The sequence below is a fragment of the Chiloscyllium plagiosum genome, unplaced genomic scaffold, assembly GCF_037043375.1.
Source record: "Chiloscyllium plagiosum isolate Xiang-an unplaced genomic scaffold, Cpla_swu_hap1 HiC_scaffold_24, whole genome shotgun sequence".
Taxonomy (NCBI): domain Eukaryota; kingdom Metazoa; phylum Chordata; class Chondrichthyes; order Orectolobiformes; family Hemiscylliidae; genus Chiloscyllium; species Chiloscyllium plagiosum.
The window spans coordinates 3375753-3398636 of NW_028270162.1; the positions used below are offsets into that span (position 1 = coordinate 3375753).

General features: G+C 43.0%; 1 protein-coding gene across 2 annotated transcripts in view; it reads right to left on the minus strand.

Moving 5' to 3' along the window:
* The window catches only part of LOC122562501 (syntaxin-2), a 70542-nt gene that overhangs the window by 31568 nt on the left and 16090 nt on the right, over positions 1–22884 (minus strand). For both annotated transcript variants that reach the window (XM_087999851.1, XM_087999850.1), the window contains exons 2-3: positions 18120–18194; positions 17447–17546 (exon numbers count right to left, since the gene is read on the minus strand). In XM_087999851.1, the coding sequence (XP_087855977.1) occupies positions 17447–17546; positions 18120–18194 (175 nt within the window). The remainder of the gene's footprint in view (positions 1–17446; positions 17547–18119; positions 18195–22884) is intronic.

Below are 22884 nucleotides of genomic sequence, written 5' to 3' on the forward strand. Positions count from 1 at the left end.
CATCCAAGGTTATAAACAGAGTGCTGGAAAATAGGACTGAAATCATAAAGTGGCTGTTTCTGACTGGGGCAGATTTGGTGGGCTGCAGGTCTTTTTCTATGCTGGAGACCTCTATGACTCAGATGATTGACAGTTTTTTTTTAAAAACGCAATGATCATGGAGAGATAAATTTTGAATAACCCACCCAAAAGACAATGCCATAGATAAGGGAATGCTCACTCAGTATTGGCAATTCCAGCAGCAGTATAGGTGATGTGCTCAAGTCTCCAAAAAGAGACTTGAACCTAGAGTTTTCTGTCTCTAAGACAACAGTGCTACTCACCAAGTCAGGGCTCTGTTCAGTCTAATCAAAATGCACAGACCACCGTTCCCAGAGAATAACCTTTTCTATCTCTATTTGGTGTTTAGCTTTGCAGCTATTGCATTATATGTTGAAAAGTGTAACCTGGTCAAAGTTCCTTCCTCTGCACCCCGCTCCACCCAAACCTCCCCCTGACCACATCACTTGTCTGTGTTTGATTCCGTAATGTGTCACCGGATACATAGCTGTCATTGATAAGAGCCAGTTTCATCCAAGCCACTGTTTGGCAATATAGATTTCAAATTTTTATTCCAATCCGCCATCACAACTGAAGTTCCTCAAACCTTTTCTGAGCTCTCTGGACAACCTTCACATCTTGCCCGGAACGGAACACAATGCAAAAGTGTGATTGGTCGTTTCAGAGGGCAGTTGAGAGTCAACCCTATTGCTGTGGGTCTGGAGTTACACGCAGGCCAGACCAGGTTAGGACAGCAAATTTCCTTGCCTAAAGGACATTAGTGGACCAGATGTATTGCTGTCCTCTCTCTCATACTCTCTAATCTTATTAATAGGAATAGATTTTGCATTATCTGCTCTATCAACTTGTCCTACCAGCTTTAATGACCTGTCCACATATTCACCATAGCCCTTCTGATTGCCACTAGCAACTCACAGAAGGTTTACTTAACTCACTCTTGGGATGAAAAGCTCACTTTATGAAGAAAGGTTATGTACATTGAGCCTACATCCGTTGAAGAATGAGAGATGATCTTTTTGAAACATACAAGATACTGTGGCGACTTTTTTTTAAAAGAGGGTGTTGCGTCTTGTGGGGGAGACTGAAAATGATGTCCCTATTAAGGCAAAGATGTGGAGAATAAGGGTCATTAGAATTTTTTTTATTTCGACAAAAGGGAAACTGGGTCATTACGTGCATTCAAGGCTGAGTTAGATTGACTCTTTTCATTGTCAAAATCAATGGCTGAGGGGCAACCATGATTTTATTGCCTGGTGGAGCAGGCCAAGTATCTGACTCGTGCACCAGAGTTCCTAAAATGTTATGGCCCATGTAAAGACTAGTGCAAAAGAGATCCAACAGATTGTACCCACATACCAGAGGCTAATTTATGCTCACAAATGTTGCTGAGTTATGAGCTTTGTTATTGGATCTCACATCATAGTTATTTTAGTCTCTTGGACTGTGTCACACTTTCATTTCTCAGCGAACATTAAATCCCAGACAATCATTGTACCACCTAACACAAAACTGCCAGATAACAAGGCAAAACTACGCAGTTTCATTCAGCTAACCTTTCAGTGTTCACACGCATATGGATTTCCTGGAGTGAATGCTGATGTTAGTTAATGGGTTAACTTATTTCCTGGTGCTTTTTGCAGAATTTGAGAATGTTATTTCAAAACAGAAGAGCTGTTAACAAAGTGGGGAAAGTGTCACAGGAAGCAAGTGTGATATTACATTTAATATTAATAACCAAACCTTCTGTGGCATTTCAGTGACATGAAGATTTTTATAAGAATGTATGGCTTATGGCAAAGTCCTGTTACCTGGGAATGTGAATTACTGGTGATGGGGGCTGTCTTTGAATGGGCTGGTGCTGGGAAGCAATTCCAAATGCATTTTGGAATGGTTTTCTGAGATCTAATTAAGGGACCTCAGACTTCAGGAGCATCTAGAGGGGGAGATTTTGCAATGCCAGAGTAGGTGATATGATCTCGGGATACTGACAGTGGGTTCAAAGACTTGGGATGTGTGTGGGGGTGGGGTGTCGATTGAGGGATTAGAGAGCATTAAGAAACTACAGTGATGGGGAAAGAGAGCAGGAAGGGGCTTCATATGATCTCAGGAGCACTTGTAGTAACTGGGATCCAATAAGATTGTCAAGTGGGCTGGCTAACACCCTTGGCAGTTCCACCCACTGTCACTGTGGGCATGAGATCCAGACTACCATGTGCCCCTTGGGGTTGCTTATGCGTGGACTCGGACACCAGCCAATCGCTATCACCAGATCTTGACAGACAATTATTTAGAATGAAGTTTTGCTTCTTAAAATGAATAGTTAGACATTATGCAGTAGGTCTGCTTTAGGACTCTATTACCAGTCCCAACATGTGAGACGAGTTTTATAATTTCAAACTGAGATCTGCTCAAAACCTCAAGTTTTATAACTGTTACAATTCAGTTATGGTTTCATTAGCCTGACTGTATACAATCTTGTGAAACAATGCGTTTTCTTCCAATGCAACTAACAACAGCTGGTATTAATTCTGTTGCTGTTCACACAGCAGTTGCTGCTTTTTCCTCATGAAGACACCCTAACAGAACAGCACCGCGGTAATATTTATATCGATCCAGCCATCACCTGAAACAAAAGGTTTTAAATATTCACTCTCCAAGCTTCATTCACTCATTTGGAAAATGTGATAGAATTCGCAAACAATCTTTTGAAATACAAACACACTGCCATCTCTGTAAATTGAGTCACCAATCTGAACTAATTCTTCAGAACCTTCGAGATAAATTACTCAGCCCAAGCCCAGGCTTCAAGAAACCAATTCATTCAATTAAAACTTTTAACCTCATTGTATTTATCCAATGCAATTAATGTGAAATATATAATGCTGAAGTTTTAAAAAAAAAACTTATTCTGAAATTAGAATTTTGAGTTTCTGTGCAAATACAGCACGAGAAAGATTTCAGATGGAAATTGATGAGTTTTCTCAAGATACCCAGTGCATGCAAATGTGGAATCACCACATTTTTAACAGGAAAATTCTATTACAAGATGGTAGCGTAGATGCTACAAGTTGCAGACATGACACTGAAGATTGCTTTGCGTCTGGTGACATAGGCTTCTTGAATGGTAATGTGACATACCAATTTTAATCTTATGACTCAAGAAGCCATAAAACATATTGGCACTGACTCAGTAAAGTGAGTTAATAATGTACTGTCAGTGTCTAAAAGATCATGTTATACTGTGCAACATCAGGTTCAGTCCAGACACTGTTCAGCATAATTGTGTGTTAAATAAGGAATAAACAGTAACTTATAAACAATACCAGCTAAATGTTTGAAGTGGGAGATGAGATGGATTGCTCTAGATGATATAAATAATGGGAAAGTGCCTAACGATGCCCCTCAATCTTACACTTGCTCACGCTCCCTTCAGCCTTTGCTACCCTGAGCAAAACAGCTCCAGATTGTCCAATCCGCCCCCAGAACTCAGACCCTCCAGCCTGGTAAATCTCCTCTGCACTCTCTCTAATGAATCATACTCTTCTGACAATTTGAACATAACTGTACTCCACATGTTGCCTGTTTAGCATTTTATGCAGTTCCAGTATAACCTCCCCACTCCTCTAGGCCAATAAAGGCAAATACCCTGAGTGCCTTAACCACCTTATCTCCCTGCCCTACTAAATTCAGGGATTTGTGAATCAAGGACCAAGACCCTTCTCATCTTCAGTACTTTCCAGGGTACTGCCATTCAAAGGGAAACCCTTCAGCTTGCTTGCCGACTCAATGTGGATTATCTCACTCTTTTCCAGGTCACACTGGGCGTATTCTTAGTGTTGGGCAAGGGCAGTATGGATTGAGAGAGCAAACTCAAACAGAAATTTTATTTCTGTATGACCATTGAAATTCCAAAAACATGAATAAGATATTCTCCCATTAAACAAGCACGGATTTCATACTGAGCTGCCGTGTTCACTGGCATGTGCTGTGATCAAATTGCTGGATAGGTTTAAATGGGTCTCAGGGTTTAACAGAACCCTGCTGAATATAACTTAGAGTGCAATATGAGCAGCATAGCAGGCAAAGTGCATTTGGCCACAACTTAGAAAGCTGATAGCTCTCCAGCTCAGCATCGAGGAGTACATAGAGAAATTTCTGATTCCATCTGGATGAATGGAACCAACTGTGCTGAATCCATAATGATTGTCAGCAAAGTGTCATCACAACACATTCCTGATTTTGATCAGTTTCTGCAGCTCAGGTAGAGATAAATACACATCAACATATGCCCAATATTATAGCTTTTGACAAGTTACAACAAAACCTAGTCATTGATCATGAGCTTTAAAGCTTTAAACATGTTCCAATCAGGTGATCACTTGCACTTCACTGAACCAAACTGCAGCTTTAAAGGCTGACAGCAGAATAAGAGTTTGTTAATCAAATTACTAATAACAACCAAGATGCCCAGCTAATGAACAAACTCCTCAGGTGTCATCAATCGTTTCCCTATTTCCTCCCATTTGCTTTGGGACAGTGATGATAACCTGCCCCTTGCCTGATCTCAAGGTGGTGCAGCAAGTGGAACACCTGGCCTAAAACAGGGGTATATAATCCCAGTCATAATTACACTTACACAGCACAGTGGTACATTTAACTTTACATGGGAAAAATTCCTCATCTAACAGAATGTCCTTTGACTTGTGGAAGAAATTTATATCTCACACACCTGTTTAAGAAAAAAATAACCAGAAACGATGATGTGCATTATCATTTTAAAGTCAGTCCTTTCATGTTGGTTTCTCAAAGAAAATTGTCCCATCTCAATAATATATTCAATTCCCTTGAGAACGCTGTTCAACCTGTTTCCACTGTGTTTTCAGGTCAGATATTTCAAATCTTAACTCAATGTGTAAAACCCTCATTCTTTCATCCATCACCTTCAATCTCTGTCCTGAGGTTAATAAGCCCCCTGCTAATGGTACCAACTTCTCCTCAGAGACCCAACCAGAATCCCATATCATGTTAAACAGCTCTTGATTAAATCTTTCCTTAACTTTCAGCTCATTTAGACTCTCCATATCACTGAATCCTCTTGGGAGCTCCCGGGGGGCAATGACAGTGTTCCTTCTTCTATATCAGGAGGCCTGGCTTCAAACCCCATCCTGTCCAAACATTGGTAACCATTCCCGTGAAGAGGTTGCTTATCTGTGACTGAAGTCCCTTAGATGTTTTCATTTTGGGTAATCATTTCTGCACTCTCTCTTAAAAACTTGGCATCCTAAAGTGATGCAGAGGTTTGAACACAATACCTTCGCTAAGCTATTTCATGCTATGTTCCAATTTATAAAACTGGAAGCCTTTGTACCTATTCAAGGACCTTCAAAGACTCTCACAGACAACTGAACATATAAAAAGCAGCACAGATAGGTCACTCAGACTCTTAGCCTGCTCTGCCATTCAATAAGATCAGGGCTGATTTGATTGCTACAAATTCCCATCCACTCATTATGACCTGGCATCTCCTTGCTTCTCAAGAATGTACCTACCCGAGCCTTAAAAACATTTAGACATTCCTCCATGAGGAAGAGAGATTAAAAAAAGACCCTTATTTTTAAACAATGGCCTCAAGTTCTGTTCCTGCAACACTTTTAAAATTACACCATTTAGTGTTATCTCTTTGTTCTTCTGACTGAACTGAACCACTTCACATTTCCTCCACCAATAACATTAACAAAAATAATGAGAGAGGGGAAAGCTTGAATCATGGTGGCTCTGATGCCCCTTCATATTGACTGGGCACACAGGGAGAGTTTCAGAGGTAGGCCCTAGCTCAGTGCTTCACGCTTCTTCCTCCCCCCAGTGACTCCATTCTAACGCTTGAAACTTTTCACAAATCGTGAGGACCTGAGAGAGCAGGAGCTCGTTAGAATGGTTAAAACATGGTCAGTGCCCAAAGGAGACCAGTGTGGTAATAGAATTCATGACTCCAAAGTTTCTGCTCACACTCCCACTTAGGGAAGTTTTGCACTAAAATATAAAGATGTTTTTAAATCAACCTGCTGAGAAATGTTATAACACACGCCTGGAGTAGGTGGGACTTGGACTTGGACTTTCTGGTTCAATAACAGGGCACTGCCACTGCACAACAGCCCTTACGAGACCAATGTGAAAATTCAATGACTAAATTTCAAAATGCCATCATTACACAACCAATGCTTCCAGGAACTAAAACAGCTGAAATATTGTTGAAACCATAATAAAACAAGAAAGGGTTATTTTGGACCAGTCACACGACTTCCCGGTCTCTGAGTATTTGAAGATGTCGAATGTAGCTAAAGATGGTTTCAAAATGAGGAAGAGATAAACCTTTGTGTTGCGACACCACTGTTGAACATAATCCCCTACAGCATCTGTGATATCCTCGCACATAATCAGCATTCTCTGGCAGCCAGACTCTCTACACAATCAGATGTCAGCTGCAGATTCACCAATCCAGGGACAAAGATAAGCACACAAGCACTGCTCCCTGGATACAAAGGCAAAACATTCAGCTGTTAAATTCAGTACAGTTCTGTGCTACAGCAACAGCAGTGCTGGTGTGCACAACATTACAGAAGCATGTTGATATCATGCATATATCAGGTATATGCGTGAAAGATTGATCTTGGGACATGGAGAATCATGGACAATGGGGATAATCTGGGAAAGTGGACTTCAAGTTAAAAATTAACAATGACACATGGTAGAACAGGTTTGAAGGGCCTGGGAAGCTCCTCATGTTCGTATGTTATGATCAAACCTTCACATTGAAACAGAGAAATTTGGAGCAGCAGTACACCATTCAGCCCTGCTTCCCCATTCAATACCATCATTGCTGACTGTCTAGCAATCTCCTACTGCCCACTTTCTCTCCATAACCCTGATTCTTTAGGTATTAAAGGCATCAATCGCTTTCTGGAATAGATCGGTGTCCAGTACCTACAGCGAAATTCACAGATTGACAGCCCTTTGAGTGAAGAAATATTTCCTCATCTGAGTTGTAAAATCACAGAAGTTACAATGGAACAAATGAAGGCCATTCAGCCCCTCACTCCGGAGCTCCATCAGTGGAATTATGGCTGACCTGAAGCTAAACATTTGAGTTATTTAATTGAATGAACATTTACTGCTTTTTAATGGGAGGACATTCCATACTCCAGCCGTCATTATCAAACTCAGATCATTGGCCAAGGCTACCTTATGCCTGCAATCAACAGATTAAAAACTATTACAATAATTTCTCCAAAGCTGATCAGACTGCCATTTGCGTGCTCAACAAAACATATCAGCCATACCCAATAACTCTACCAAAGGTGGAAAGGATGATTGGCCTAGGAACGTCAGATCAGCTGGGCAGAGCAAACATTACAAAATCCAATGGACCTTTTTACCATCTCATGAGATCATGGTTCATTCCCACTTCACAATGGAAAACAATCCAGACCTTGTTTTACTGCAGACATGCTGAGTCAAGGGCAGTTTGGCTTTCTCTGTGGAAACTGGCTGTTGCATTTCCTATGAGAATGATTACACAAAGTATTCAACGTCCTGAAGTTCTGACAGGAGTCTGGAGCAATACAAAACTTTATTTTGTTTCTTCAAAGTGACAAAAACTCAACTAAATTGTCCAGTCAGGAGGGAAATGTGTTCATGTCCAGTAACAATGGCTCTGTGTTCATTGCTACACAATAGCAGAGTGGAACTTCCTATCCTCAGTGTGCTTCCGTATTCAACTTTACCCAGAATGAGCAAATTTCACCAGCATTGGGAGGGGGGAGGGGGGGTTGGGGGGAAGAGAAAGAGGTCGACAAAGACCACAAATGGGAGAGGAGGAGAGAAAGTGAGGAGAACGCACAGTAGGCTTTTCAGTCCCAGCAAGCCTGCTCTGCCATTAGGAAAATCACAGTCGATCATCCAACTCAATGCTATTTTCCTGCACTCTCTTCATAGCCTCCGAGGCCAAGCATTTCCAGAAATCTCTCACTGAACAGTGTCTGCGCACGTGTGTTTTGGTGCAGGGGTGGGGAGAGACAAGAGAGGGAAAGGAGAATAAACATGGACAGATGGGCAAGTGAGAGAAAAAGAATTAAACGAAACAGATGAGGGTGAGGGGAAGTGTGCAAGTGAGAAATGGGGAAATATCCAACTCGATCACTGGATGATTCTCTCTCAGTTTCCTGACTAATAAGGAGAAAGAATCTGACAGTGCCAGCCATCCCATGTTTGACCACGCAGGCAGATTCAACATTAACACTCACCACACACAGACACAGACACGCACCCACACAGGCCATTCAGCCTTTATCCCACCATTCATTCAGATCAGGGGTGATCTGATTCACAATCGCATTTAACTAACGATAGCTCCATTCCTCAGCCAACAAAAATCAATCACGCCCAGATTTGAAATGTTCAGCTGTTCCTCAGCCTTATTGAGGAACAGCACTCCACATTTCCATTCCTATGTGTGAGAAGAAGTGCTCCCTGATATCACCCCTACCTAATCTGCCTGGCTCAAAAGTTAAGCTTCTTTCCCCTGCCTCAAGACCCCCATTTTCAGAGGAAATAGTTTATCTCTATTGACCCCAAGTGTTTAAATATATGAAACAGCTCCAGGAGTTGGCCATTCATCACCTGACTTTGAAGGAATACAAACCGAGTTTAGCAGTCAGGAAAATGAATTACTCAACAAAACCTCAGCTCCTTAACTGACCATAAAGTAAATGTATGATTTCACCACAAAATGTTAATATTTAACTTTTATATAAAATTAGCCAGCAGAGCTCAAACCAATTCTAGCACGATAACTGGCTGCTGCATCAAATTGCACAGTTGGCAGAAAACCCTTGAACCGTAAAGCTCTACAGCCAATGTGATCAAGTACTCTAACAGCTCATATTTGGAAGTGTGGCTTAAATAAAGCTATAAGGAGGCTCTATTCACAATCTGAAATTTCAATTAACTGACAGAGTTATTTGCATCTTTTACTCTATCTTGAACTCTCACTCCATAAAGATCAGTACAAAGACATACACAACATTCATTCCCCATTATTCTAGCCAAGGCCGTGAGCCAGACTAGGTTCTGATGTACTCAAAGCGCCCAGTTGACAATAATGTCACTCTTCAGGCAATCACAGCACAAACCAAACAGTGACATCACAGGAAAAACACAAGTTCATTGGATGGTTAAAAACTCCAAATTTATCTGTTACTTTCATTTATCTGTTATCTGTTACAGTATGAAAAATATTTACAGTTTACAAACTAAGTGACCAGTAGGAAATTTAAAAATGAACTAAGAAAAGATGAGAAATTGAGGACTGCAGATGCTGGAGATCAGAGCTGAAAATGTGTTGCGGGAAAAGCACAGCAGGTCAGGCAGCATCCAGGGAACAGGAGAATCGACGTTTGGGGCATAAGCCCTTCTTCAGGAATGAGGAAAGTGTGTCCAGCAGGCTAAGATAAAAGGTAGGGAGGAGGGACTTGGGGGAGGGGCGTTGGAAATGCGATAGGTGGAAGGAGGTCAAGGTGAGGGTGATAGGCCGGAGTGGGGTGGGGGCGGAGAGGTCAGGAAGAAGATTGCAGGTTAGGAAGGCGGTGCTGAGTTCGAGGGATTTGACTGAGACAAGGTGGGGGGGAAGGGAAATGAGGAAACTGGAGGCCTCATCTTCCGCCTAGGAACCCTCCAACCACAAGGGATGAACTCATTTCTCCAGTTTCCTCATTTCCCCTCCCCCCACCTTGTCTCAGTCCCAATCCTCTAACTCAGCACCACCTTCCTAACCTGCAATCTTCTTCCTGACCTCTCCGCCCCCACCCCCACTCCAGCCTATCACCCTCACCTTGACCTCCTTCCACCTATCACATTTCCAACACCCCTCCCCCAAGTCCCTCCTCCCTACCTTTTATCTTAGCCTGCTGGACACACCTTCCTCATTCCTGAAGAAGGGCTTATGCCCGAAACGTCGATTTTCCTGCTCCTTGGATGCTGCCTGACCTGCTGCGCTTTTCCAGCAACACATTTTCAGCTAAGAAAAGAGAGATGCAGGGCCAGGTAATGTGTTATATCTGCATAATATGGGAGGCACTGGATCCCATTGTAGTTCATAGTGACCACATCTGTCGCAAGAGTTGATTGCTCAAGGAACTCTGGCTCAGAGTTACTGAGCTTGAGCTACAATCACTGACATCAGTGAGGGGAGGGAAGAGTTACCAGGATGCTGTGTTTTAGGAGGCAGTCACACCCCATTAACACTACCTCAAATTCAGTAAGTGGTTAGAGACAGGGGGATGCGACCATCAGTGAGGCAGGTCAAGGGATCCAGGAGGTAGTGCTGAAGGAGGCTCAGCCCTTGAACTTGTCGAACACATTGGAGATTCTTGCTCCCAGTGTGGATGAGAGTGGGGTCTGCTGAGCAGATAAGCAAACTGACCAAAGCACTGTGACAAAGGGAGCCATCCAGTGAGGAGAAAACAGAAATGTCGTTGTAATCGCTGATAATATAGTGAGGGGAACAGACAGTTCTCTGTGGCCAGGAATGAGAGTCCCGAAAGCTGTGTTGTCTGGCTGGTGTCCAGGTTCAGGATATCTGCATGGTGGCTATGGTTAGCTGTCTCTCAGTGCCAGGAACCCAGGTTCGATTCCAGCCTCGGGTGACTGTCTGTGTGGAGTTTGCACATTCTCCCCGCGTCTGCGTGGGTTTCTTCAGAGTGCTCCTGTTTCCTCTCACAATCCAAAGATGTGCAGGTCAGGTGAATTGGCCATGCTAAACTGCCCATAGTGTTAGGTGCATTAGTCAGGGGTAAATAAAGGGTAGGGGAATAGGTCATGGGTGGGTTACTCTTGTTGGGCCAAATGGCCTGTTTCTATACTTTAGGGAATCTAATCTAACTGAGATGATATTGGGTTGAAACAGAAGGGATAATGAACAAGAAACTAGTAGAAACATGAAACTACTTTTGTATAAGATAACCAGAGGGTTAGATAGGGTGGACAGTGAGAGCCCTTTTCCTCGGACAGTGAAGGCTAACACAAGGGGACATAGTTTTAAATTGAGGGCTGACAGACTTAGGACAGATATCAGGGGTAGTTTATTTACTCAGTAGTAGGGGCATGGAACGGCCTGCCTGCAACAGTAGTAGACTCGTCGACCTTAAGGGCATTTAAATGGACATTGGACATAGGACATACATATGGGTAATAATGGAACGGTGTAGGTTAGATGGGCATCAGATTCATTTCACAGGTCAGTGTGACATCGAGGGCTGAAGGGCCTGTACTGCGTTGTAACATTCTATGTTCTATCTCATCTGGGCTGCACAGGAACTTGGAATGGGAGGGGAAAAATCCAGTTATCATGGTCCATGTAAATAGAAAGGGAGGAAAGAGGTTCTGAGCAAATAGGAGTAGAATTAGACAGGTAATCATCTCTGGATTACTACATGAGCCACGAGCTAATCCGCAGAGGTTCAATAAGATTAAAGAGATAAACACGTGCCTCAGAATGGTGAGGGAGAAATCGGTTCAAATTCATGGGACATGGGCACCATGGAGTGGGGAAGGAGAGAGCTGTTCCAATGGGACTAGCTCCTCTCAGATCATCCTGGCACCATAGTCCTGGAGAATTGCATAACTAGGGTTGTGGATAGGGCTTTAAACTAAATAGTGGGAGGGGTGGTTCAGTTGCATGGAAAATTATAAAACCAAAGGGAATGGAGAGGGTAGGATTGTTGGATACTGAGAGTTGATTTTAACCAAAAAATAAAAGGAAGGGGCAGAATGTGTAAACTTCATATTGTACCAAGGAATGCTTAAAGAGTGTGGAAATGTGATAACAACTTAAAGAATTTGCAGGAGAAAGTGAGGACTGTAGATGCTGAGCTTGTTAGGCAGCATCCAAAGAGCAGGAGAATTGACATTTCGTTCATCAGGAATGAGGCTTGTTGGCCGGGGAGAGAGGTGAGAGTGTGATAGATAGATGGAAGTGGGGGAGAAGGTGATAGGTCAGAGAGGAGGGTGGAGCGGATAGATGGGAAAGATGTTGGACAGGTCAAGAGGGCAGTCCTGAATTGGAGGCTTGGAGTGGGATAAGATAGTTGGGGGGGGTAGGTGATGAGGAAACTGGTGAAATCCACATTTCTTGTGTGGTTACAGGGTCCCAGGGCAGAGGTTAGGGCATTCTTCCTCCCAGTGGTTAGTGTTTGGCTATGGAGACAGCCCAGGACCTGAATGTCCTTGGTGGAGTGGGAGGGGGAGTTGAAGTATTCAGCCACGGGGCAGTGGGGTTCATTGGTGCGGGTGTCCCAGAGATATTCTCTGAAATGATCTGCAAGTAGGCAGATGTATCAGAGACCATATTGGGTGCAGCGGATATTTCAGCATCATACTCTCGACACTTAAAGGCTTTGTACCCTTAAAGCATTTGGAATAAGATAGCCAAACTGATTTTACCTCAATGTGCACATAGAGGTCACAACAACTTGAAACAAGTAAAAGGTGGTGGAGGGTTGAGAAGAGCTTATTAAAATTTCCAGAATAAGAACTAGGTCCGAGTGTGGAAAGGGTGAGGAATCTAACCTCAGGCACAGCAGATAAGGAGAAGCCGGCGCAGTCAGTACCAGACTGAGGATGTTGTACTTACATTGCATAGTGTACAAAACAAGGAAAATGAGCTTGTAGCACAGATTGAAATTGGCTGGTACAATGTCATAGGTATCACAGAGAGGGGGCTGTGAGGGAATTAGGGCTGGGAATGAAATACCCAAAGATCCGGCCCATAATTCTATTCGTTTTAAAATAATGATGGAAAAGGATAGACCAGATCTAAAAGTTGAAGTTCTAAATTGGAGAAAGGCCAATTTTGACGGTATTAGGTAAGAACTTTCAAAAGCTGATTGGAGGCAGATGTTCGCAGGTAAAGAGATGGCTGGAAAATGGGAAGCCTTCAGAAATGAGATAACAAGAATCCAGAGGAAGTAGATTCCTGTCAGGGTGAAAGGGAAGGCTTGTAGGTATAGGGAATGCTGGATGACTAAAGAAATTGAGTGTTTGGTTAATAAAAAGAAGGAAGCATATGTCAGGTACAGACAGGATAGATCAAGTGAATCCTTAGAAGAGTATAAAGGAAGTAGGAGTATACTTAAGAGGGAAATCAGGAGGGCAAAATGGGGACATGAGATAGCTTTGGCAAATAGAATTAAGGAGAATCCAAAGGGGTTTTACAAATATATTAAGGACCTGATCAGGTGTACCTGAGAACTTGGTGGGAAGCTAGAGAAGTGATTGCTGGGCCTCTTGCTGAGATATTTGTATCATTGATAGTCACAGGTGAGGTGCCGGAAGACTGGAGGTTGGCAAACGTGGTGCCACTGTTTAAGAAGGGTGGTAAGGATAAGCCAGGGAACTATAGACCAGTGGGGAGAAAGTGAGGTCTGCAGATGCTGGAGATCAGAGCTGAAAATGTGTTGCTGGTAAAGCGCAGCAGGTCAGGCAGCATCCAGGGAACAGGAGAATCGACGTTTCGGGCATAAGCCCTTCTTCAAGAATGCCCGAAACGTCGATTCTCCTGTTCCCTGGATGCTGCCTGACCTGCTGCGCTTTACCAGCAACACATTTTCAACTATAGACCAGTGGGCAAGTTGTTGGAGGTGGTGGCAAGTTGTTGAAGGGAATCCTGAGGGACAGGATGTACATGTATATGGAAAGGCAAGGACTGATTAGGGATGGTCAACATGGCTTTTTGCGTGGGAAATCATGTCTCACAAACTTGATTGAGTTTTTTGATGAAGTAACAAAGTAGATTGATGAGGGCAGAGCAGTAGATGTGATCTATATGGACTTCAGTAAAGCTTTCGACAAGGTTCCCCATGGGAGACTGATTAGCAAGGTTAGATCTTATGGAATACAAGGGGAACTAGCCATTTGGATACAGAACTGGCTCAAAGGTAGAAGACAGAGTGAGGTGGTGGAGGCCTGTTACCAGTGGAGGGCCACAAGGATTGGTGCTGGGCCCTGTACTTTTTGTCATTTACATAAATGATTTGGATGCGAGCATAAGAGGTACAGTTAGTACGTTTGCAGATGCCACCAAAATTGGAGGTGTAGTGGACAGCGAAGAGGGTTACCTCAGATTACAACAGGATCTGGACCAGATGGGCCAATGGGCTGAGAAGTGGCAGATGGAGTTTAATTCAGGTAAATGCAACGTGCTGCATTTTGGGAAAGCAAATCTTAGCAGGACTTATACACTTAATGGTAAGGTCCTAGGGAGTGTCGCTGAACAAAGACCTTGGAGTGCAGGTTCATAGCTCCTTGAAAGTGGAGTCGCAGGTAGATAGGATAGTGAAGGCAGCGCTTGGTATGCTTTCCTTTATTGGTCAGAGTATTGAGTACAGGAGTTGGGAGATCATGTTGTGGCTGTACAGGACATTGGTTAGGCCACTGTTGGAATACTGCGTGCAATTCTGGTCTCCTTCCTATCGGAAAGATGTTGTGAAACTTGAAAGGATTCAGCAAAGATTTACAAGGGTGTTGCCAGGGTTGGAGGATCTGAGCTGCAGGAAGAGGCTGAATAGGCTGGGGCTGTTTTCCCTGGAGCGTCAGAGGCTGAGGGGTGACCTTATAGAGGTTTACAAAATTATGAGGGGCATGGATAGGATAAATAGGCAAAGTCTTTTTCCTGGGGTTGGGGAGTCCAGAACTAGAGGGCATAGGTTTAAGGTGAGAGGGGAAAGATGTAAAAGAGACCTAAAGGGCAACTTTTTCACGCAGAGGGTGGTATGTGTATGGAATGAGCTGCCAGAGGATGTGGTGGAGGCTGGTACAATTGTAACATTTAAGAGGCATTTGGATGGGTATATGAATAGGAAGGGTATGGAGGGATATGGGCCGGGTGCTGGCAGGTGGGACTAGATTGGGTTGGGATATCTGGTCGGCATGGACGGGTTGGACCGAAGGGTCTGTTTCCATGCTGTACATCTCTATGACAAGCAGATGTGCATGGGTTGCCTTGTTAGTAAGGGATTAAACTGAAGTCACTAGCAAGAAGTGACATTGGTTCGAAGGCTGTAAGTGAAGAGTTGAGGAACCAGGAAAGGAAGATGACCTTAATGGGAGTCATGTACAGGCCTCCTAGCAGTAGTCAGGATGTGGGGCAGAAAATAAATCAGGAGTTAGAAAAGGCATGTCAGAAAGACACAATTCCAACAATCATAGGGGACTTTGATATGCAAATAGAATGAGGAAATCAGGTTGGTAGCGGATCTCAGGAAAATTTGGCATCATGTTTGGCACAGCATCATGGGCCAAAGGGCCCGTTTCTGCACTGTTACCGTTCTCTGCTCAACATTCTATATTCTAAAGGGAATTTGTGGAACGTCCACAAGATGGTTTTTTTGAGCAGCTTATGGCAGAGCTCACTCGGGTACAGTCAACCCTGGATTTGGAGACGTGTAATGAGGCATACTTGATTAAGGTGAAGGAACCCCTGGGGGCAGTGACCATAATATGAGAGAATTCATCCCACAGTTTGAGAAGGAGAAGCTTGAATCAGATGCAACGGTATTACAGTTAAGTAAAGGTAATACAAAGACATGAGGGAGGAGCTGGCCAAAATTGATCATAAGGGAAAATTGTAGAGCAGCAATGTCAAGAATGTCTGGGGTTAATTCAGGAGGCATAGCAGAAACTCATCCTAAAGAAGATACAAACATGCTGAGGGGAAGTCAAGGCAAATATGGCTGACTAGGGCAGTCAGCGACAGAATAAAAGTGCAAGAAAAAGCAAACTGTCTGAAGATTAATGGGAAGCCACTGGATTGGGAAGCCTTTAAAAACTAGTGGAGGATAACGTAAAAAAACAATTAGAGGGGAGAAAATGAAATGTGAAGGTGAGCTCACTAGTAATATAATAGAGAGGCAAGCGTGGACATTGGACCATTGCAGATGTAGTAATGGAGAATAAAACAATGATGGAGGAACTGATAGGGGTATGTTCCACCAGTCTTCACTGTGGAAGACACCAGTAGCATATCAGAACTTCAATCAAGTCGGACACACAGGTGAGTATCGTGGCTATCACTAAGGAAGCTAAGACTGGGGAAACTGGAAGCAGATAAATCGTCCAGGTTTACATCCCAGGGTTCTGAAGGAATTAGCTGAGGAGATTGTAGAGGCATTAGTGGTGATCTTTCAGGGATCACTGGAGTCAGGGAAGGTCTCAGAGGACTGGACAACAGCCAGTGTAACACGTCTCTTTAAGAAGGGAATGAGGTAGAAGATGAGAAATTATAGGCCAGTTAGCCTGACCTCGGAGATTGGTAAGTTTTTAATTTTCATTATTTAAGGTTGAGCTCGTGGAATACTTTGAAGCACTTGGTAAAATAGGACTGAGTCAGCACAAATTCATCAAAGGGAGGTGATGCCTGACAAAGCTGTTAGACTTCCTTGAGGTGGTAAGGAGCAAGTTTGACAAAGGAGACCCAGTGGACACAATCTGTTTGTATTTCCACAATGTCTTTGATAAGATGCTACACAGGAGCTTGCTAAATAAGACAAGAGCCCACGGTGTTAGGGGGAAGGAACTAGCATGGATAGAGGATTGGCTGACTGGTAGAAGGTACAAAGTAGGGATAAAGGCATCTTTTTTCAGGATAGCAGCTGGTGACAAAGGGAGGCCAAGTCATTTAGTGTATTTAAGACAGAAATAGATAGATTCTTGATCAGTATCTTGAACCAAGGGTTACAGGCAGAAGGCAGGAGAATGGGGTTGAGAAACTTAATTAGCTATGATCGAATGGTGGAGCATACTTAGTGCGCTGAATGGGCTAATTTTGCTCCTATATCGTATGGTGGTCAGAAGCCATCACAAACCAGCTAATCATATTGACTGAATTTAACCTCAGCCTGCCTGAAGTTCAGGAAATTTTGAAGCTTAGGTTCAGAAAGTCCTTGAAATCCAATTAAAGCAGCTGAATCACTGTCATCATCATTGATACTAAAACACGAGAGCAAACATATGAAGTCCAAATGCCAAGGCTGCTTTAGTCCCTGCTCTCGAGTATGCTTCTTCTACCAAGTGGTTTTCAGCAATTTACAGAAAAATCTTGGCTATAATGCAGCCACTTCCTAACAGATGTAATTTCCTGTTTATTACAGCTCCCATCAGGAATCTATAAGGCTCAGCATCCATTTCCTGAACTATGAATACGAGCTGGTTAAATTCCAAATGGATTTTCATTACTGCAAATTCCAACCCATATGTCACTGATATCAAACAACAAATAGAACATCTGCATAACATTTACACAGCTGCAATTTGAATTTTTTTCCAAGCTGTTACTTACTCCCTTCGGGGTTCGGTGCGGATAGGATGACGCTGTGTTTCTTCTTCACCTCTTCCACATTTTCCGCAATTTGGTCAATGCATCCTCGGATGTCCTCAACCTAGAATGCAATCTTTTCTGTAGTTACAAGTTGTATTTGCATAGCCGGTTCACCAGTTTAACATACAATGCCCAAACAACTCGATCACAAAATTTCACCGTACAGTCTAATGTTTAAACCCAACATGTCTGCTTTTCAGAGAGCCCTGTTTATAATAAGCCACACTTTCACTGATAACACTATTGCAAGTGGATGCAGAATGGGCCCAAGCTTTGATCACTCTCTGCCAGCAGCCCAGTGCACATAATGATGTTTTGCTTCTCAGTCAGTGAGTCTTGACACAAACTGTGAAGGGTTGAAAAGACAAGCCACAAACAGGGAGCTCGTCCTCAGTAAGACAGGGAAATGATAAACTGGTGAGTGCCAGATATTTTTATAACAGCATCGGTACAGAGCAGCACTAATGCACTTGACTCTTCAGGAGGAAAGGAACAAGGAACAATGACAACAAGAAACATACAACATTGAATGTTTACCAAAAATTAGTAGTTGTAATGGTGCCAAATGATACCAATAGTTAAATAAAACTCACCCCGATGTCCCCGCCCCATCGATCCAGTTTCAATGTCCTACCTGATGGAAGAATTCATCCATAAACTGCTCCTTTTCCACAGTAATAGTGACTTCATCATCATAGTTTTCTTTGTACTAGAGATGGATAATGCAAAACCAACAATTATCAATTAAAAATCCAAGGAACACATTTCAGTAACACAGAATATTAATTGTGTCTTGATTATTTCTGTAGCCTGCATGGTTTACTGAGCTCAGTTAATCTTCAATCTATTTCCATTAATGTACTGAATTTACTTCATGGGACCTAAAATCTATTATTTCCACTTAACATTGCACTGCTATTGCTTTATCCCTCACTAACTTTGACTCACTTTCAAACTTTTTGGTTGCTGAACTCGTTTCTGCAAATAAGGATTTCATGATAAATACATTTTGAGTTGTCACTTTCAGAAAGAGAGAGGTCAAGAGCACGGAGTAGGGTTTTATTTATTAATTTTGTGTGGGGGCAGCTCTGGCAAGGCCAATGTTTATTACCCATCCCTAACTGCTTGAGGTAATGATGAGCCTCAGTCTGGAGTATAACTGACTGGTTGCTGGGTTACTTCAGGTGGGAAAGAGTCAAACCGGTTTGTGGGAGTTTGGAGTTACACATTAGGCTTGATCAGACAACAGCAAGTTTTCTTTCCTAAAGGGAACCAAATTCTTAAAACAATGAGAACCTCAACGATCACCATTCCCAATGCAGCTTTTTATTGCAGATTTCATTAACTAAATTTAAATTCCTCAGCTGTTGCAGTGGAATTTTAGCTCAAATATTTGTGTTCGGCTCTCTGGGTTATAGTGATTAGATTACAGTGTGGAAACAGGCCCTTCGGCCCAACAAGTCCACACCGACCCGCCGAAGCGAAACCCACCCATACCCCTACATTTACCCCTTACCTAACACTACGGGCAATTTAGCATGGCCAATTCACCTGACCCTGCACATCGTTTGGACTGTGGGAGGAAACCGGAGCACCCGGAGGAAACCCACGCAGACACGGGGAGAACGTGCAAACTCCACACAGTCAGTCGCCTGAGGCGGGAATTGAACCCGGGTCTCAGGCGCTGTGAGGCAGCAGTGCTAACCACTGTGCCACAGTACCTGTCATATCTGTATTACCAATGCACCACAGAAACCAACATTCAAACCAACAACCTCATGATATTCATCACCTCTGGCATGCTATTCTTAATTCATTGCAATAATGCCATACCCTCCTGTTATAAATATTGAAGACTTTATCTACCCACAGCCCATATATTGACAGGCAACATTTGTAACGTATAAATCTTTTAGACAAAATCATCACAGCTCGTTGGTTCTGCACACACCAGCATGGCACCCAGACTGCAGTGTGTATATATACACACACCCTTCAGAGTGTGTGCGTAAAATTTTTCCTTTTGTCCCAGACAGTGACCATCACCAACAAGATCAGTCTCCCTTTGCCAATTAAATTGTATTGCCCTTGGTGAGTATTCCACAATTAACAGCTCAATCACCAGCATTGACCAGAAGCTCAGCTGGACCAGCCATACAAGCATTTTGACTATAAGAGCTGGTCAGAGTCTGGAAATTCTGACTTCCCAAAGTCCACCATCTACAAAGGCACAAGTTGGAGTTTGTTGGGTGCAGTTCAAACGACACTCGAGAATCTCAACATAAGGAGAAAGCAGCCCACTTGATAGACACCCTATTCACTAACTTAAACCTTCACTCCTTTCAGCACTGGTGCACAATAGGAACTGCATGTACCATCCACAAGACGCACAGCAGCAACTCACCAAGGTTCCTTCTGAACTTGTGACGTCCAGCACCTAGAAGGACAAGAGCAGGAGACATACAAAACCACCAACTGCAAGTTATCACTGGGTTAAAATGCTGGAACTCTCCCCCAGATAGCGCCATGGCTTTCTCTACAGCACATGGACTTCAGTGGTACAAGGCGGCAGCTCACTGCCATCTTCCCAAGGATCAATAACCAGAGATTTGCAGTGAATGCTGACCTAACCAATGACATCCATATCCATGAAAGAATAAAAAAGCTGTTTACTGAAGCTTTGTGATGCAACTAGACTCAATTTCAGAATCAGCAAGCCAGATTCTTCATCACCTTTCAGATTCTGGGTCATTTTATCGTTGTTCTGATTTGTACAAGTGTGACCCTTAGTTTCCATATCCCTCCCAATGTCATGATGGTGAGTACATGGAGTGTGTGTGAACCATCCTCTTCCTGTGCTGTCATGTCCCACAATTGTATAGCAGGATGTACTCTCCCAATTGGACCAGTTTGGCTGTAATTCACAAACACACAGTGGGAAAGAACAAAGACATTGTGAAAACTTTAATAAAGCTCCCACAAAAAGCAGATAGAGTCTTCTGCACAGTTTAATGCATCGACAGTATACAGACTAGCTGCTGTTGTTAGGGAAGGGTGGGGAGTATGAACCCAAATTTGAAAATTTGAATTTCATGGTGGCAGGGTGCGTAGGTGGGGGTGGGATTGGATGAGGAAGTTTGGGGTTAGGATATGGGTAATGCAATCTTCCATCCCTCACCCGAAACAAAGCCAACCAGGAGTGTGTCAGAATGCTTAGGTCTGTAGATAATAGAAGTGTCACCAGAGACTCAGCAGCAGATAGACTGGGGCAGGAGTGGAGGGTGATGCTACGGAGGTGGAACAAGGCACTCTGTGATGGAGGTGGTTAAGGAGGCAATTCCTCAACTTGAAGTCTAACTGAAAAGCAGGAAAGACATTGTGGAAAATAAAAATCAAGGAGTTAAGAGACCCAGCAAGTTTCCCATTGACCAAGTCATTTAAATATTATCCTCAGTGACTTATCAAATTGTCACTGACTGAAGATGCTGTTCAGTGTGAAAGTGCAAGTTAAAAAGATAATTAGACTGAGACATTCAACATAATGAAGGATTTTGGTAGAGTGAATAAGGAGAAACTGGAGTGGAGGAAAGGATAGTAAGTAACAAGAGACACACATTTAAAGAAATTAGCAAACTAAAGGAGGTGGGATGATGGGAAACGGAATTTACACTGTTATGATGATCTGAAAGGTACTTCCTGCAAGGGTGAAGGGAGCAGCTTCAACAGGAACTTACAGAGCAAACTGGTTAGAATCGGAAATTAAAATGCAAGGCTGCAAGGAAAGAGCAGGGGAGGGGGCTCAATTTGCAATCTCCTGTGATGGTCTCTTTTTGCACTGCATCACTTGGTGGCTTTATCATCTCTTTCCAACCAGCTGCTCAATAAAGCAATTCTAAGCTCAAAATCATTTGGAATGTTTGATTTTTTTTAAATTTGGCCCCTCTCCAGTTCACTTCCCTGTATAAGTGAATTGTATAAGTGAGTTTCATTCCTTCTAACTAATTTTCCTGTAAACTTCAAATATTCCTTTCACTACCACCACTCACTCTAGGATGTTTAATCTTCTCTGCTTTCTTTTAACCTTGATGGATGCCATCATATGTTCTATTTTTATCCGAGAAGTTGTGGGCCATCTTTAAGTATTCCTGTGTGTGAACCAGCTCCACAGAGGCTGAGCTGGAAAATAAAACATCTGTTTTTTTTGGAACTGCACACCTTGGAGTAATTCAAAAGATGGCTTGTAAATAACAACAGGCTTCCCATTTGCTTACCACAGTAGCTGTGACAGAAGGAATATGCTGATAATCAAGGCCCAGTAGTTCCCCACTCCCACCAATCACATTGGCTCTATCTCACAAATGGCTAATTGCTTTCTTTTCGTACAACTTTAGTCATACAGCAAGGGAACAGACCTTCGGTTCAACTCATCCATGCCAACTAAACGAGTCCCATCTACCAGCATTTGGACCACATCCCTCTAAACCTTTCCTATTCATGTATCAGTTAAAATGTCTCTTAAATGTTGAAACTGTACCTGCACCTACCACTTCCTCTGACAGCTCATTCCATACATGCACCACCCTGAATGAAAAATGTTGCCCCTCAGGTCCCTTTTAAATCTTTCTCTTCTCATCTTAAAATTATATCCTCCAGTTTGGAACTCTCCTATCCCATGGAAACGACCTTTGCCATTCATCTTATCTATGTCCTTCGTGATTTTATAAACCTCTAAGATTACGCCTCAATGTCTTAAGTCCAGTGAAAGAGATACAAAAACAGAAGTTGCTGGAAAAGCTCAGCAGGTCTGGCAGTATCTATGAACAGAAATCAAAGTTAACATTTTGCGTTAGGTGACCCTTCCTCAGAACATCCAGTGAGAAAGATCCTAGCCTATCCCACTCTCCAGTTCTGGTCATATCCTTGTAAATCTTCTCTGCAACATCTCCAATTTAATAATATCCTTCCTATAGCAGGACAACCAGACTGTACACAGTACTCCAGAAATGGTCTCACTAATGTCTTGTACAACCACAATGCGATGTCCCAACGCTTATACTCACTGGATGAGCAATGACGGCAAATGTACCATCTTTACTGCTCTGTCGACCTGTGACAACTTTCAAGGAACTCTGTGTCTGAACCCCTAACAGTGAATTTCGTCAGGCTTTCCAAAAATAATCCATTGATCAGAAACAAAATCTATTCTTAAAATAACTGGCAAACACTAGTTAACATCTAAGCTGCGATCTGGAATTAAATTAATCTTCAATCCCAAAAACAAGCACGGTGGCTCAGTGGTTAGCACTGCTGCCTCACAGCACCAGGGACCCGGGTTCAATTCCGGCCTCGAGCAACTGACTGTGTGGAGTTTGCACGTTCTCCCCGTGTCTGTGTGGGTT